The 16,607-nt window shown below is 45.7% G+C and overlaps 1 protein-coding gene and 1 pseudogene across 8 annotated transcripts in view; both read right to left on the bottom strand.

The window, feature by feature from the left end:
- The window catches only part of LOC130837990 (liver carboxylesterase-like), a 97,147-nt gene that overhangs the window by 57,404 nt on the left and 23,136 nt on the right, over positions 1-16,607 (bottom strand). For 6 of the 8 annotated variants that reach the window (XM_057710738.1, XM_057710732.1, XM_057710735.1 and 3 more), the window contains exons 3-7: positions 10,218-10,362; positions 6,386-6,519; positions 4,372-4,525; positions 2,065-2,169; positions 147-251 (exon numbers count right to left, since the gene is read on the bottom strand). The exons of the other annotated variants lie outside the window; for them this stretch is intronic. In XM_057710738.1, the coding sequence (XP_057566721.1) occupies positions 147-251; positions 2,065-2,169; positions 4,372-4,525; positions 6,386-6,519; positions 10,218-10,362 (643 nt within the window). The remainder of the gene's footprint in view (positions 1-146; positions 252-2,064; positions 2,170-4,371; positions 4,526-6,385; positions 6,520-10,217; positions 10,363-16,607) is intronic. 8 annotated transcript variants of the gene reach the window in all.
- LOC130837992 (40S ribosomal protein S6-like) lies at positions 6,595-7,735 on the bottom strand (annotated as a pseudogene).

Below are 16,607 nucleotides of genomic sequence, written 5' to 3' on the forward strand. Positions count from 1 at the left end.
GATCCAGAGCTCTGACACTGCTCTTGAGAGGTGAGAAAATGTCCTGGGTAGTTTTTGCAGGGCAAGAGGATGGCTGAAATGATGAAGCCTGGGGCCATGTTTACAGGCTGGGGCGCTTGTGTGGCCACAAGAGTGGATAAACTTACCATCTTCTGAGATATCTCCAAGAGCTCGTCCTCTGTCTTCTGACGCAGGCAGTGAACTAGGACAGCAGAGGTGGTGGTTTTACACCCAGCAAGGACAGCAATTTGCTGCAGAGATCACAGGTGACAGCAGAATTCAAGAGCCACGTCTCTACCCTCCATCAATAACAAGGTGTTCTCTTCCAACCTCAGTTTCTATAGGCAGCCCGTGGGAGCAGAAGATACTCTAGACCAGGATGTCCTGGTTCCCAGGCGTGCCTATTACACTCCTCAGCCTCCACTGCCTTATCCCTGTTAAACTGACATAATGATCTCAAAGCTGAACCTCTGAAGAGAGGCAGCATGGAGTGGGGCTCAAGAGCATGGAATCCAGAATCCCACTGTCTAATTTCAGATCTCGGCTCATCCAATTAATAGCCATTTGGCCTCAGGCCAGACACTTGCAAAGTGCATTCAGAGGGGAAGATGCTGAAGGAGAGAAGTCAGGCTCCATGATGGCGGGTCCAGGGAGAGTGTGCGTGGGCTGCCCAGAGCCTCATCCAGTGTCTGACACAAAGTCAATGCTCAGTATGTATTTGGTGAAAAATTAAATAAAAAGGCACATGAGGAAGTAGAGGAGAGAGAGAGAGGGCGTAAGAATAAGAGTCTTAGATTCTTCATTCTGCCAATTTCTGGTCCTGTTTGATAGCGAAATCCAGCCCCATCTCTGCCACCTTTGTTTCTTTTCAAAACACTCCCCCTTCTGAACTTAAGCCTGATCAATGGGCTTCTGCTGTTAAAAGCCAAAGAATTCTGAAAAACATTCTCGACAATCTTTAAAATTCTTGGTGCCTTATCTCCTCCCCTCCAGTCCCTTTCAGTCTGGCTGCTGCCCCCACCCCTCCACCAAACCAGCTCTCACAGCCTGACCAAAACGCTCCACATCACTGACTCCAATGCACACTCCTCAGCAGAGCCTCTCTGTTACTCACCCTTCCTTGGCTTCCTAACACTCTCCAAGTAAAGACAAAGTCCTCACCAGGTCCTGTGCAGCATGGCCCTGCCAACGGCCCCCTCCTCCCCTCACTCCAAGTTCTGTCCACTCTTTCTGCTCTGGCCACATCAGCCTTTCTCACTCTCTCTCACTTCAGATACCTGCTCCTGCCACAGGACATTTGCACAGGCTGTTCCTTCTTCCTGGAGATTCTTTTCTTAGCAAGTAATTTACTGCTCATCCTTCTCATCTCAACTCATTAATCATTTTTTTTTTTTTTTCAGGAAGCCTTTTCTGATAACCTCCCCCCCACACTGGACTAAGTGATTCTTTCAGTTTCTGTTATGACATGAGGTACCTGTCCTCTATTCCTCTTGTCACAGTTGACATTTTATAAGCTGTGCAATTATATAATTACTAATCTGTCTCCTAAATTATAATAGCAGCTTCATGAGGTTGCTAGATGTCAGATTATATCAAAATTATTTGTTGAATGAATGAATGAATCAATCTGAATGATTTCTCCAGGAACCCACCTCAGTCCCAAGCCCCCAGGGAGAATCCACCTCAGGCCCACATGGTGCCAGTGAGTTCATCAGATCTCAGACCCTGAGAGAGGCAAGACACAATGGCAGTCCACCACTCACATCCAGCCCAGCACCCCACCTTTTGGAAATGGATTCAGTGGACCGTGCATGGGGCTGGCAGTCGAGAGCCCAGTTCCGTTCCGATCACTCGCTGACCTTGGCAAGTGCTTCTGCTCTCTGCCCAAGATTGCTCAGCAATAGAACTGGCAGGTGGGGTGAGGTGTTTTTGCCCTTCCTACTCAGCTACCCCTACTTCTGTGATTCTTTGAGGATATCAGCTGGATCCCACAGTAAGAAAGGCCCCTGACCACTCCAGGAGAGCAGAGCAAAGGGTGTGGGGAGAGTCCAGTGTCAGACCTACCTTAGCTGCAGCCTTCATGTCCTTCTTGATCAGGACAGAAGTGAGGGCCACGCCACTCTCAGAGATGGCCCGGTGGAAGAGATTCTTGGCCAGGGGAGATAACACCTGGGAGGAGAGTGGTGGGAAAGGAAGTTTATGCTCATGGGGAGGAATCTTCAAGAGCCATCGCCACCCACAGCCCTGCCCTGGACTGTTCCCGTGGAGACCGTGGGGCTGGCTTCTACAGGAAAACCTCAGCTGGAGAAGCCAGGAGCAGAGTGCAAGGCAAAACAGGAAGTGTGTGGTACACACTGAGGATAACAATCAATAGTATCTGAAGCGCAGCTCAGCAATTCCTAGCATCACTTTAAAGGCACAGTTCTAACTCCCCATTTCCATTACTTGGAATTTTTCCTAAAGAAAATGAACGTGGAGGCACACAACAGTTTCCAAGAATGCTCACATTGCTTATAATAGTAAAAATTGGGAATAACCCAAGGTTCCAATATGATGAGATTGGGTAAATAAGTTATTTTTCATTCTTACAATGGAATATTACTTGATTATACACACAAAAAAATATGAAAGAGTGCTTAATGGTTAGGGAAATATTTATCTTGTTCTATCATGCTAAGGAAAGTTTCTGTTTAAAAAAACTATAGGGCTTCCTTGGTGGCTCTGTGGTAGAGAATCTGCCTGCCAATGCAGGGGACACAGGTTCGATCCCTGCTCCAGGGAGATCCCACATGCTGCGGAGCAACTAAGCCCGTGGACCACAACTACTGAGCCCATGTGCTGCAACTACTGAAGCCCACGTGCCTAGAGCCTGTGCTCTGCAACAAGAGAAGCCACGGCAATGAGGAGCCTGAGCACCACAATGAAGAGTAGCCCCCATTCACTGCAACTAAAAGAAAGCCCGCGCACAGCAAAAAAGACCCAACACAGCCAATAAAATAAATAAATAAATTCAAGCTAAATCGATCGATAGATAGAGATACATACATAGATAGGGTGAGTCATGGAAAAAACACTAGAAAAATCCAAATCCAAATGTTCATGGAGAGGGACTTCCCTGGTGGTGCAGTGGTTGAGAATCTGCCTGCCAATGAGGGGACATGGGTTTGAGCCCCGGTTCAGGAAGATCCCACATTCTGCGGAACAACTAAGCCCATGCGTCACAACTACTGAGCCTGTGTTCTAGAGCCCTCGAGCCACAACTACTGAACCCACATGATGCAACTACTGAAGCCTGCGTGCCTAGAGCCCGTTCTCCCCAAAAAGAAAACCCATGGGAATGAGAAGCCGGCGCACCGCAATGAAGAAAAGCCCCCCACTCACTGCAACTAGAGAAAGCCTGCACGCAGCAATAAAGACCCAATGCAACCAAAAATAAAACTAATTAATTACAAAAAAAAGAAAGAACAAGTTGCATTAAAAAAAAATCCTTAAAGAAATGTTCATGGTGAGTATCCACAGATAATGGGATTCTGAAAGACTTTTTTCTTCTTTGAGATTATCTGTACTTTTCCTTTTCTCCACTGTATGAAATATAAAACATCTTCCCTTGAGCATTCCACTATGAAACCTAGATATGTTTCTAAAATGCAGTAACAGCACTGACCCTCTGCTCAACTGTGAGGCAGCTGGAGGTTTACACAGCTCCCAGCACCGTCTAACCTGGTTTTCCATCTTTGCTTCCCTCAGTGTCTCCCTATTCCCGTTCCCCACACCAGACTCCTAGGTCGTGTCTGTGTCCCGTATCCCCTGTCCTATCTCCCCTTCCATCGCCCTCCTCTCCCTACTCCTCCTCCCCCAGCCCTGCTCCATCCCTCAGTCCCAGAGACTGCTGCCCTCCCTCTTGGGCATGAACAAGCCATCAGACCGCCTCAGAGGAGGCCTGCAACCTGAGCTTCGTGCTTGTGTCCCCTGAATGGTAGGTCTGGCCTTAAGCCAAACAACGACACTCTGCACAACTCTCATGGTTGCCTCTTCTTGCTCAGAATTTACACCCGCCCCCTACCTCCCAAGAGGAATAGGTGAGTGCTGATGGTAAAATGAGTTGAAAGGAGAGTGAGAGTTCAACCAACAGAGGACAGGAAGAATGTCTCTGTTGCAGCTCTGGCTGGAAATATGGCCCCAGGATGCTAAGCTGAGCTCTGAGCTTCCTGAGGACCAAGGATAGTTTGGCCATTAACTTTCCACCATCTGATGCTGCACAGAGTAGGGTCAGCCTCGAATGCAGGTCGTGTAAGTAAAGGTCCCATAACTAGACTGGCTGGTCTGCAATGGGATCCCATCAGTAGCCACATCAGGGCCAGGAACACTTACAAGAATCGAGACACTTGCGCCTCCTGCTGACTCTCCAAAGATGGTCACAGAGCCTGGATCCCCTCCAAAGTGGGCTATGTTCTCCTGGACCCAGTGCAGTGCGGCCAACTGGTCCAAGAGACCCCAGTTGCCCCGACAGTGTTCATCCCCTGTGCTGCAAGAGAACAGGGTGGGTTGAGAGCACAGATGTCACAGCAGGGCCCTCAGGACCAGAGGCAGGGATGGGGGTCCAGGTGAGCCTTCTGGAAACGACTAGGTTTCCACAGCCCTGACACTGGGGTCTTCACCTGTCTCCCATCCTGTAGCATTGTTCTGCTATAGGACTCTACACACCCATCCCGCAAGTATTTATTGAGCATCTACTTTGAGCACATCAACCTTGCAAATATCCAAAGAAGGAAATTCCAGGTAGAAGAAACAGCACATGCAAAGGCCCTGGGGTCCAGTGAATAAAAGTATGAGTCTAGGACATACAGCTACATAGGGCCCTGAGGGCCTTGGTAAGAATGTCAGTGTCATGGTAAGTAAGTTGGGAAGCCATTGCAGGGATGGCCTGACTCCAGTTATGTCTTAAATGATCACTCTGGCTACTGCGGAGCCAAGAGGATTTGCCTGTGACTGGATGTGGGGTGTGAAAAAAAAGAGAATTCAGCTGACCACAAGGCTTTTACCCTGAGTAACTGGAAGGGTGGAGCTGCCAGGGGCTGAGCAGGAGGCCCTGTGCGGAAAGGAGGAGTGTTTGGGGGCAGGGGCATTGGGAGTCAAGGGTTATGCTTGTGTGTGGAAGGGAGAGGTGCCCTCAGAGGTCCCTTGGGGATGGCAGGAGGTAGTTAATGATGTACCTGTGGGCTCCAAAGGAGAACTGGGCTAAACATAGGGAACTTGGAAGCGCCCCCTGAGGTCACTCAGGGAACCAGTGGGACAGAGGAGAAGATGCACACAGAGGCTGAGACTGGGAGGGAGAGGGTCAGGGAGGGGCCAAGAGGGAGCAGCCATGAGGCAGGAGGTGGCCAGGAGCCAAGAGAAGGAAGCTTTTCACAAAGATCTGAGCGATCACGTGTGGATGCTGCCAAGGTTGGGGCAAGAACTGCTGGGTCATTGGTGACTGGGCCCGGAGCAGTCTGGTGTCCGGTTGCGGTGAAACCCTGACTGATGTGGTACAGGAGAGACTGGCTGAGAGGAAGTGGGAGAGTGTGTGCAGTTATACTGTAACTGGGAGCAGACACGGGCCGTGGGGGAAAGAGCTGAGGAGGCTCCGTGAAGGTGACACATCCTGGGACACGACTCTCCTGGGACAACTCTCCTCCAGCCCATAGGTCTTTCCAGTGAGGTGACCACCCCTCCCCAGCCCACGCACCAGGCATCTCAGGGTAAGAGGTCCTGGGGCTGGTACATTCAGAAAAGGCTCAGCAACTGCCTGCAGGAAAGCTGGGTCCTGTCCCCATGGAGACTCCATGGAGGAGACTTAAACCTTCACTCACACATGTGCCAAATCCCACGAAGGAAATGGGGTGAGTGGGTCAAACATTCCTCCCAGTAGGTGTGCCCACTGGGGTCAGATGCTCCTTACAACCTCCCAGTTCCAGCCACCCGTTCCTTCACCTGCAAGACCTCCCGGAGCTCTCACATGAGTCTGCTCCTTTCCTACTTCTCCATGAGGTAAGATGTGTAAGCCTCTAACTGCTGTGCTGCAGGGTAACTGTCATCTTAGCGGTAATGCAACATGCTGGGCAGCACAGGTGAAAAACAGATGAGTATTTCAGACAAGGTAACATTTGGGTTCGGCTTTGCAAGAATACTAGGAGTTTATCAGGCAGATTAGGTGTTTTACATGTAAAAGCTCAGAAGTAAGTGGACCAGAGTGGCTGGGGAATGAGAAGGTAGGTGGAGGCCAATTATGAGGGGACTTGGATGTCTTAGTGGGGATCCCCTTGAGGGTTTACATGACCAGAGCTGAGTCCTAGCACCCCCACATTGAGGGTTAATGTGCCGTGAGGAGAGGCCAGTGTCTTACCTGAAGAATCCCCAGATGCCTAGGCGGTACTGAATGGTCACCACCACCACGTTTTCATGGGCAGAGAGGGCCAGCCCATCATAGGTTGACGCCCCGCCCACCACCAGTCCTCCTCCATGGATCCACACCATCACCTGGACGGGGAGGATGCAACCATACAGGTTATAAGAAGCAGAGCTGGGGGAGATCTCAAGAGGATGTGTGGTTTGGTCACCTACCTGTTCTCCCCGCTGTGGCCCAGGCCACCACCCCACTCAATACACCCTGGCTGCTCCTGCCTGTCTCCCCCGCCCCAGTGCCACCTCCTCCCAGCGCTCTTCATGCTGAGAACATCATCATGGGAATAGCCAAGGCTAAACGCGTCATCTTCTCCCCGACACTCCCACCATCCTCACTCCTGGGCCTCTCACACAGCTCAGCACACTCTGCGTGCAGCAGCCCTTGGTTAGAAGCTTATTTCAGTTTCACCTTAGTTACCTTTTGTATGGGGAATTAACCTTCTCATGTCAATGAATGACCATGTCAAGAAGCACATGCCCCAGGTGGTACCTCTTCCTTTTTAGTTGCATTTTTTGATGTCTAATCTTATTTATTTGTTACTCTTAGAACATCTTATTTTTGACTGGACTCAGATTTAGAAGTGGATGCTCCCAGAGAGGACAGCCTCTGTCTCTTGGCAATCAGTTCCTGGCATATTTCTTTGGCCTCCTTCCTTTTCTCGGCTAAAAGTTTAGCATATTCTGCAGCCTCTTCCTTACTTTTCTTAATACACTGTTTGTTCAGAGCAATACGCTGACATTTGTATTGCAGAACACATGGAGTAACAACACGCTGAATCTTGGATGCTTTGGTCCTAGGTTTGTTACCTTCTTTGTTTAGGGGCTTTCTCACAACATACTGGCGGACACCATCTTCTTTGGAGATTGAAAAGTTTGAGGATTCTGCTATCTCTTTTGGACCCCAGGCAACAAGGCACAGTGCTATCAGCGAGTTCAGGAGTATCCTTCTCCCCTTTTTTTACAATGACCAAATTGAGAACATTCGGATTGGCATCCACAATGCAACCTCGCACACATTTGCGCTTTCTTTCTCCAGTGCTCCTTGGTCTGTAACAGGAATGCCTATTACTCAGTAGCAGGGGGACTCGGCCATGGGTCAAGACACCCTGCTTCATGCGGAAACCTTGTTTGTAATTCCCACCACTGCTTCGGACCACATAACCCTGCCATTCTTCACTCACAGTGTCAGCAGCAACTTCTGTGGCCACACACTTCTCAGAAAAGGTACGAAGTTTTCTTTCATCGTCCACATCTGGCACCCAGTGGCTGGGAAAGAGATGTTCAGCTTCATTCTGAAGGGGCCAGCCACCTCCAAGGCACCATGAGAAAGAGCGGTACCTCTTCTTAATATGCCTTCCTGCTGCCTCCTCTGCTGCTCAAATCCGACCCATACTCCAAAGCCCAGCCTAAAAGCCATCTCCTCTAAGAAGTCTTCAACCATTAGTTGAATATGATCTGAAAACTGACTAGGAACCAGGAACTGTGGTAAGAATTCAGGATGAGAGTGTACACACAATTTATAACGCATGGCTCTTGCATTTAAAGAGCAAGGATGAGAGAATAGCTAAAGTAATAATAGTGTAATAACTTTGTTGATTTTTTAAAAAGGAACTTGAGGAATTCCCTGGTGGTTTAGTGGTTACGGCTCCATGCTCTCCCTGCCAACGGCCCAGGTTTGACCCCTGCTCTGGGAACTAAGATCCCACAAGACGTGTGGTGTGGCCTAAATAAATAAATAAATATTAAAAGGGAACTTTAAAAATGAACTACATGTCAAGCACTACTCTAAGCATTGAAAAACAAACCTTCCATGAGATAGGGACTGCTACTGTCCCATTTCACAGACAGGAACACTGAGGCACTTAACCACTCTAAGGTCACACAGCTGATAGGCAGTGGATTCGGGACTTGAACGCAGGCAGCCTGGCTCCAGAGTTCACATGTTGAGCCCCTGGCACACAGCAGCCAATGGCCTCAGTGCAGTAGGTTGGCTGTGGGGGCCGGAGGGATTTCTTCCCTGCAGCTCTAACGAATGCATCAGGAAGACTTGCCTCGTGTGCTGTGCCAGACACTGACATAAACCTTGATATTCGTCACTGAACACTTGTGTGTGATCACCCCTGATTTGAGGACACAGAGCCAGGTCTCTCAGCAAGCAAAAGGCAGAACCAGGATTTACACCCAGACCCTGCGGTTCCAGAGCCTGTGTCCATAGTAGAGGCTCTCCAGCCTCAGGTTCCCAGATCCCCAGCTTTCCCTGCACCTCCAATCCCTGCCTACCTCCGGGCACAGGGCCTGAGTTTGCAGTCATCTCTGAGTCCAGGCTGAGCCAAGGGTCTGTCAGCAGTGAGTTGCTGCTGAAGAAGCTAGTCCAGCTCTGTGCAGCCCAGATGGTAAGATCCTCGAAGGCAGGGGCTGTGTGGTCATGCTTCTACGTTCCTCCTTTCTCCTAACCCCCAATCCTAGCTATGCGTGTGGGGGCGCTGGGTACGTAATAGGGGAGTGAATGAATGCATGAATGGATGAATTAACAACTGTCCCCACCTCTCTGAGCCAAGCACGTGCAGGGCCAGCTTCTAGTCACAAGCTCCCAGACGCCTTCCTCCACATCTGGGCACCATGCCAGGGGTGCTCCTGGGAAATGGCTGGGTGCTCACACCCCTCCTCTCTCTACCCCAGTGACCCCTCCTTTTCCAGCAGTCCAGTCCCCACCCTCCAGCCTGAGTCTGGAAGGCTGACCCATCTCTGGGCTTCCATTTGTTTTGGAAATGCAGACTCACTGGGTCATCAGCTTGTGCCAAAGACAATTAGGAAGTCAAATTATCGACAATAAAATCCTGGACTTCCCTGGTGGTGCAATGGTTAACAATCTGCCTGCCAATGCAGGGGACACGGGTTTGATCCCTGCTCTGGGAAGATCCCACATGCTGTGGGGCACCTACGCCCGTGTGCCACAACTCCTGGTACCTAAAGCCCATGCTCCTCAATAAGAAGCCACTGCAATGAGAAGCCTGCGCACCACAATGAACAATAGCCCCCACTTGACACAAGTAGAGAAAGCCTGCACGTAGCAACAAAGACAGAAGGCAGCCCCCCCCCCCACCAAAAAAATCTTGATCGTTGGCAAAGGCAAAGGAAAGTGCTTCTTTCTTGCTCCAGGCTCTACCCACTCCCACCCCACCAACACACACACACACACACAACCTGTGACACCAAAACACTGAAAGTTGTCAGAGAAGGTCTTTGTGTGCTGAGGAAAGGCCACACACACCCTCCACCTGCTCGTGTGTGTCAAAGAGTGTGATTTCAAGATCAGGAGACCGGTGCTCTAGTCCTGCCAACCCTACTCTGTGACCTCACCTTCCCCTCACTGGGCCTCAATTTATCTGTCAGGGGAGGTCGGGTTGTTGGCTTACCTCTAAGATTCCTTCCAGCTCTGACTTTATTGGAAATTATGTTTTTCCGCTCTGGGTGTCAGAATCCTAATCTAGGAATTAGGAGTACCCCTTCTTGTCCATCTATTAGCATGAGAGATCTTAGAAAAATTAAGATGTGTATTACAGATGTACAGCAAACTCCCCCAGAGGCCCTACTCTACTGTAGGGGAAACTGAGGTGTGGAAAACCTGTGTTCCTTGATGTCGGGATTGGCTGTGGTGGTAAAGGAAGCCCTGCAGTTACTGGAAAAGCCTTGGTCCAAGACGACCCCACCCAATAGTGTTTTCACTGCCTTCTAGTCTACACCAGATTTGACCAGTTGTTCCCACTGCTTACCGGCAGCCTGCTTTTCTTCGTCAAGTCAGCAGCAGTGTAAATATTTAAGTAAAGACAGTCTTCGGAAAACGTGAGATTAATGTTCTCCTTTCTGTTGGTAAAGAGCTCGGAGAGCATCTGTCCCCCAACTGGGTCTTGGGAGCACCTGGGAGGGACAAGGAGAGAGAAGAATTCTTGAGGTTCAGTCAGAGCTGACCAAGGAGATGTCTCCTGCAGTCAGGCCACGTCTTGGACTGGCAGTTTAGGGCAGTAAATAGAGTTGTTCTCACCAGACTCAAGACACTGGGTTAGGTAGGGGGCTACCGGGGCATCCAATGGGGGCTTCTCAGGCTCACCAAGGTCTCTCAGCACCATGTATGATGAGGCCTGACCCTCTTTCCTTCCTGGGGCCTTGGGATGCCCTGGCTCAAGGAAGGAGGCTGCCTATATGCTGATGGGCCTGGAAAGGACCATTTCCTGCATGTCCTGGGTCCAGACCAGCTCTCTGCTGGGCGCTGTATGATGCCCGCTAAAGGGTGACCATATTGTGCCAACAGGGAAACATGCTCTAGCTCATGGGAGACTTCCACAAGCTAGGAAAAATCACTCAGGTGGCAGATATTTAAGGCCTGCAACAGGTCAGTGGTGAAATATTTGTGGGGCAGCATTAGGAGAACTACACTGTAGTCGTGCCTCAGCCTAATTTGCTGGGCATCCTTGGGTGAATTCTTGCCTGCTCTGGCCCCAATCTGCCTTTCTGTGTAAACGACAGGAGTGATTTCCCTAAGGGTCTTGCAGCACTGACATGCTAAAATTCTATCATCATCCCATCACAGACAAGAGCTATTGGTTGCTCTAATAGGAGCTCTTAAAGAAGCAACAGAGTTTATAATTGCTAATATTTATTGAGTTCTCTCATCATGCCAATTGTTTTAAATACTGCTCTTATATTTTTTTATTTTATTATTATTATTTTAAGCTCTTTATTGGAATATATTTGCTTTGCACTCTTGTACCAGTCTTTGAGGTACACCAAAGTGAATCAGCTGTATTTATACATATATCCCCATATCCCCTCCCTCCCGAGACTCCCTCCCCCCTTCCCTGTCCTGGCCCTCTAAGGCATCTCCCATCATCAAGTTGATCTCCTTTTGTTATACACCAACTTCCCACTAGCTATCTAACTTACAGTTGGTAGTGTAAATATGTTTATGCTACTCTCTCACTTTGTCCCAGCTTCCCCTTGCCCCCCACCCCAGCCCCGTGTCCTCAAGTCCATTCTCTACTTCTGTATCTCCACTCTTGCCTGTCACTGGGTTCATCAGTACCATGTCTTCAGATTCCATATATATGTGTTAGCATACAGTATTTGTTTTTCTCTTTCTGGCTTATTTCACTCTGTATGACAGTCTCTAGGTCTATCCACCTCATGACATATAGTTCAATTCCATTCCTTTTTATGGCTGAGTAATATTCCATTGTATATATGTACCACATCTTCTTTATCCACTCATCTGTTGATGGGCATTTAGGTTGCTTCCATGTCCTGGCTATTGTAAATAGTGCTGTGATGAATATTATGGTGCATGTTTCTTTTTGGATTATGGTTTTCTCTGGGTATATGCCCAGTAGTGGGATTACTGGGTCATATGGTAGTTCCATTTTTAGTTTTTTAAGGAACCTCCAAACTGTTTTCCATAGTGGCTGTACCAACTTACATTCCCACCAACAGTGCAGGAGAGTTCCCTTTTCTCCACACCCTCTCCAAGATTTATTGTTTCTCGATTTTTTGATGATGGCCATTCTCACTGGTGTGAGGTGATACCTCATTGTGGCTTTGACTTGCATTTCTCTAATGATTAGTGATGTTGAGCATCTTTTCATGTGTTTGTTGGCCATCTGTATGTCTTCTTTGGAGAAATGTCTATTTAGGTCTTCCGCCCGTTTGTGGATTGGGTTATTTGCTTTTTTGGTATTAAGATGCATGAGCTGCTTATGTATTTTGGAGATTAATCCTTTGTCTGTTGCTTCGTTGGCAAGTACTGTCTCCCATTCTGAGGGTTGTCTTCTTGTCTTGTTTATGGTTTCTTTCGCAGTGCAAAAGCTTTTAAGTTTCATTAGGTCCCATTTGTTTATTCTTGATTTTATTTCCATGATTCTAGGAGATGGGTCAAAAAGGATCTTGCTTTGAAGTATGTCATAGAGTGTTCTGCCTGTTTTCCTCCAGGAGTTTTATAGTGTCTGGCCTTACATTTAGGTCTTTAATCCATTTTGAGTTTATTTTTGTGTATGGTGTTAGGAAGTGTTCTAATTTCATTCTTTTACATGTTGCTGTCCAGTTTTCCTAGCACCACTTATTGAAGAGACAGTCTTTTTTCCATTGTATATTCTTGCCTCCTTTGTCAAAGATAAGGTGCCCATATGTGCTTGGGTTTACCTCTGGGTTTTCTATTCTGTTCTATGGATGTTCCTTTCTGTTTTTGTGCCAGTACCATACTGTCTTGATCACTGTGGCCTTGTAGTATAGTTTGAAGTCAGGAAGCCTAATTCCACCAACTCCATCTTTCCTTCTCAAGATTGCTTTGGCTATTGGGGTCTTTTGCGTTTCCATACAAATCGTAAAATTTTTTGCTCTAGTTCTGTGAAAAATGCTGTTGGTAATTTGATAGGGATTGCGTTGAATCTGTAAATTGCTTTGGGTAAGATAGTCATTTTCACAATATTGATTCTTCCAATCCAAGACCATGGTATGTCCCTCCATCTGCTTGTATCATCTTTGATTTCTTTCATCAGTGTCTTATAGTTTTCTGCATACAGGTCTTTTGCCTCCTTAGGCAGGTTTATTCCTAGGTATTTTATTCTTTTTGTTGCAATGGTAAATGGAAGAGTTTCCTTTATTTCTCTTCCTGTTCTTTCATTGTTAGTGTACAAGAATGCAAGAGATTTCTGCACATTAATTTTGTATCCTGCTACTTTACTAAATTCATCGATTAGTGCTAGTAGTTTTCTGGTAGAATCTTTAGGGTTTTCTATCTATAATATCATGTCATCTGCAAAGAGTGACAATTTTACTTCTTCTTTTCTAATTTGGATTCCTTTTATTTCATTTTCTTCTCTGAATGCTGTGGCTAACACTTCCAAAACTATGTTGAATAATAACGGTGAGAGTGGACCCCCCGTCTTGTTCCTGTCCTTAGAGGGAATGCTTTCAGTTTTTCACCATTGAGAACGATGTTGGCTGTTGGTTTGTCATATATGGCTTTAATTATGTTGAGATAATTTCCTTCTATGCCCACTTTCTGCACAGTTTTTATCATAAATGGATATTGAGTTTTGTCAAAAGCTTTTTCTGCATCTGTTGAGATTATCATATGCTTTTTATCTTTCAATTTGTTAATATAGTGTATCACATTGATTGATTTGCATATATTAAAGAATCCTTGCCTTCCAGGGATAAACCCCACTTGATCATGCTGTATGATCTTTTTTTTTTTTTTTTTTTTTGTGGCACACGAGCTTAGTTGCTCCGCGGCATGTGGGATCTTCCTGGAGCTGGGATCGAACCCGTGACCTCTGCATTGGCAGGCGGATTCTTAACCACTGCGCCACCTAGGAAGCCCCTGTATGATCTTTTTAACGTGCTGTTGGATTCTGTTTGCTAGTATTTTGTCAAGGATTTTTGCATCTATATTCATCAGTGATATTGGCCTGTAATTTTCTTTTATTGTGACATCTTTGCCTGGTTTTGGTATCAGGGTGATGGTGGCCTCGTACAATGAATTTGGAAGTGTTCCTCCTTCTGCTGTATTGTGGAAGAGTTTGAGAAGGATGGGTGTTAGCTCTTCTCTAAATGTTTGATAGAATTCTCCTGTGAAGCCATCTGGCCCTGGGCTTTTGTTTGTTGGGAGATTTTTCATCACAGTCTCAACTTCCATACTTGTTATTGGTCTGTTAATATGTTCTAATTCTTCCTGGTTCAGTTTTGGAAGATTGTTCTTTTCTAAGAATTTATCCATTTCTTCCAGGTAATCCAATTTATTGGCATATAGCTGTTTGTACAAGTCTCTCATGATCTTTTGTATTAATGTAGTGTCCATTGTTACTTCTCCTTTTCCATTTCTAATTCTGTTGATTTGCATCTTCTCCCTTTTTTTCCTGATGAGTCTGGCTAATGGTTTATCAATTTTGTTTATCTTCTCAAAGAACCAGCTTTTAGTTTTATTGATCTTTGCTATTGTTTCCTTCATTTCTTTTTCGTTTATTTCTGACCTGATCTTTTTGATTTCTTTCCTTCTGCTCACTTTGGGGTTTTTTTTGCTCTTCTTTCTCTAGTTGTTTTAGGTGTAAGGTTAGGTTGTTTATTCAATATTTTTCTTGTTTCTTGAGGTAGGACTTTATTGCTATAAACTTCCCTCTTAGGACTGCTTTTGCTGTGTCCCCTAAGTTTTGGTTCATTGTGTTTTCATTGTCATTTGTTTCTAGGTATGTTTTGATTTCCTCTTTGATTTCTTTAGTGATTTCTTCATTGTTTAATAGTGTATTGTTTAGCCTTCATGTGTTTGTGATTTTTACACTTTTTTTTCCTATACTTGATATCTAGTCTCATGGCATTGTGGTCAGAGAAAATGCTTGAAAGAATTTCAATTTTTTTGAATTTACCAAGGCTTGATTTGTGACCCAAGATGTGATCTATCCTGGAGAATGTTCCATGTGCACTTGAGAAGACAGTGTATTCTGTAGTTTTTGGATGGAATGTCCTATAAACATCAATTAAGTCAAGATGGTCTAATGTGTCATTTAAAGCTTGTGTGTCCTCATTTATTTTCTGTTTGGATGATCTGTCCATTGATGTAAGTGGGGTGTTGAAGTCTCCTACTATTATTGTGTTACTGTCAATTTCCCCTTTTATGGCTGTTAGCATTTTTCTTATGTGTTGAGGTGCTCCTATGGTGGGTGCATAGATATTTACAATTGTTATATCTTCTTCTTGGATGGATCCCTTGATCATTACGTAGTGTCCTTCCTTGTCTCTTGGAATAGTCTTTACTTTAAAGTCTAATGTGTCTGATATGAGTATTGCTATACCAGCTTTCTTTTGACTTCCATTTACATGGAGTATCTTTTTTCCATCTCCTTACTTTCAGTCTATATGTGGCCCTTGGTCTAAAGTGGGTTTCTTGTAGGCAGCATATAAAAGGGTCTTGTTTGTGTATCCATTCAGCCAGTCTGTGTCTTTTGGTTGGAGCATTTAATCCATTTATATTTAAGGTGATTATTGACATGTATGCTCCTATTACCATTTTCTTAATTGTTTTGGGCTTGTTTCTGTAGGTCTTTTCCTTCTCTTTTGTTTCCTGCTTGGAAAAGTTCCTTAAGCAATTGTTGTAAGGCTGGTTTGGTGGTGCTGAATTCTTTTAACTTTGGCTTGTCTGTAAAGCTTTTGATTTCTCTGTTGAATCTGAATGAGATTCTTGCTGGGTAGAGTATTCCTGGCTGTAGGTTTTTCTCTTTCAAGACTTTCAGTATATCCTGCCACTCCCTTCTGACCTGCAGAGCTTCTGCAGAAAGATCAGTTGTTATCTTTATGGGTTTTCCCTTATATGTTATTTGTTGCTTTTCTCTTGCTGCTTTTAATATTTTTTCTTTGTGTTTAACTTTTGTTAGTTTGATTACTATGTGCCTCAGTGTATTTCTCCTTGGGTTTATTCTGTATGGGACTCTCTGTGCTTCTTGGACTTGATGAATTATTTCCTTTCCCATGTTGGGGAAGTTTTCCACTATAACCTCTTCAAATATTTTCTCAGACCCTTTCTTTTTTTCTTCTTCTTCTGGGATGCCTATGATTTGAAATTTGGTGTGCTTCATGTTGTCACCAAGGTCTCTGAGACTGTCTTCCATTGTTTTTATTCTTTTTTCTTTTTCGTGCTCTGTGGCAGTTATTTCCCCCATTCTATCTTCCAACTCACTTATTCATTCTTTTGCCTCAGTTATTCTGCTGTTTATACCATCTAGAGTATTTTTAATTTTGGTTTTTTGGTTATTTATTACTGTTTGTTTGCTCTTTAGTTCTTCTGAGTCCTTATTAACTGTTTCTTGTATTTTCTCTATTTTGTTATTGAGATTTTGGACCATCTTATCATAACTGAATTCTTTTTCAGGCAATTTTCCTATTTCCTCTTCGTTTATTTGGTCTTGTGTATTTTTACCTTGTTCCTTCATCTGTGACATATTTTTTTATCGTCTCATTTTCCCCCCACTTTGGATGGGTGGGATTGTGTTCCTGCTGGGTCTTCGTGTTAAGTTGAGAACCTCTGGGAGAGCTCACGGTAAAGGGTATTCCCTGGGAAATGGGTTTCCCTGTTATTCCAATGTTTTGGACTCAGAGTCCCACCTCAGCAGCACAGGCCTGAC

Source organism: Hippopotamus amphibius, chromosome 16 (assembly GCF_030028045.1).
Source record: "Hippopotamus amphibius kiboko isolate mHipAmp2 chromosome 16, mHipAmp2.hap2, whole genome shotgun sequence".
NCBI lineage: Eukaryota > Metazoa > Chordata > Mammalia > Artiodactyla > Hippopotamidae > Hippopotamus > Hippopotamus amphibius.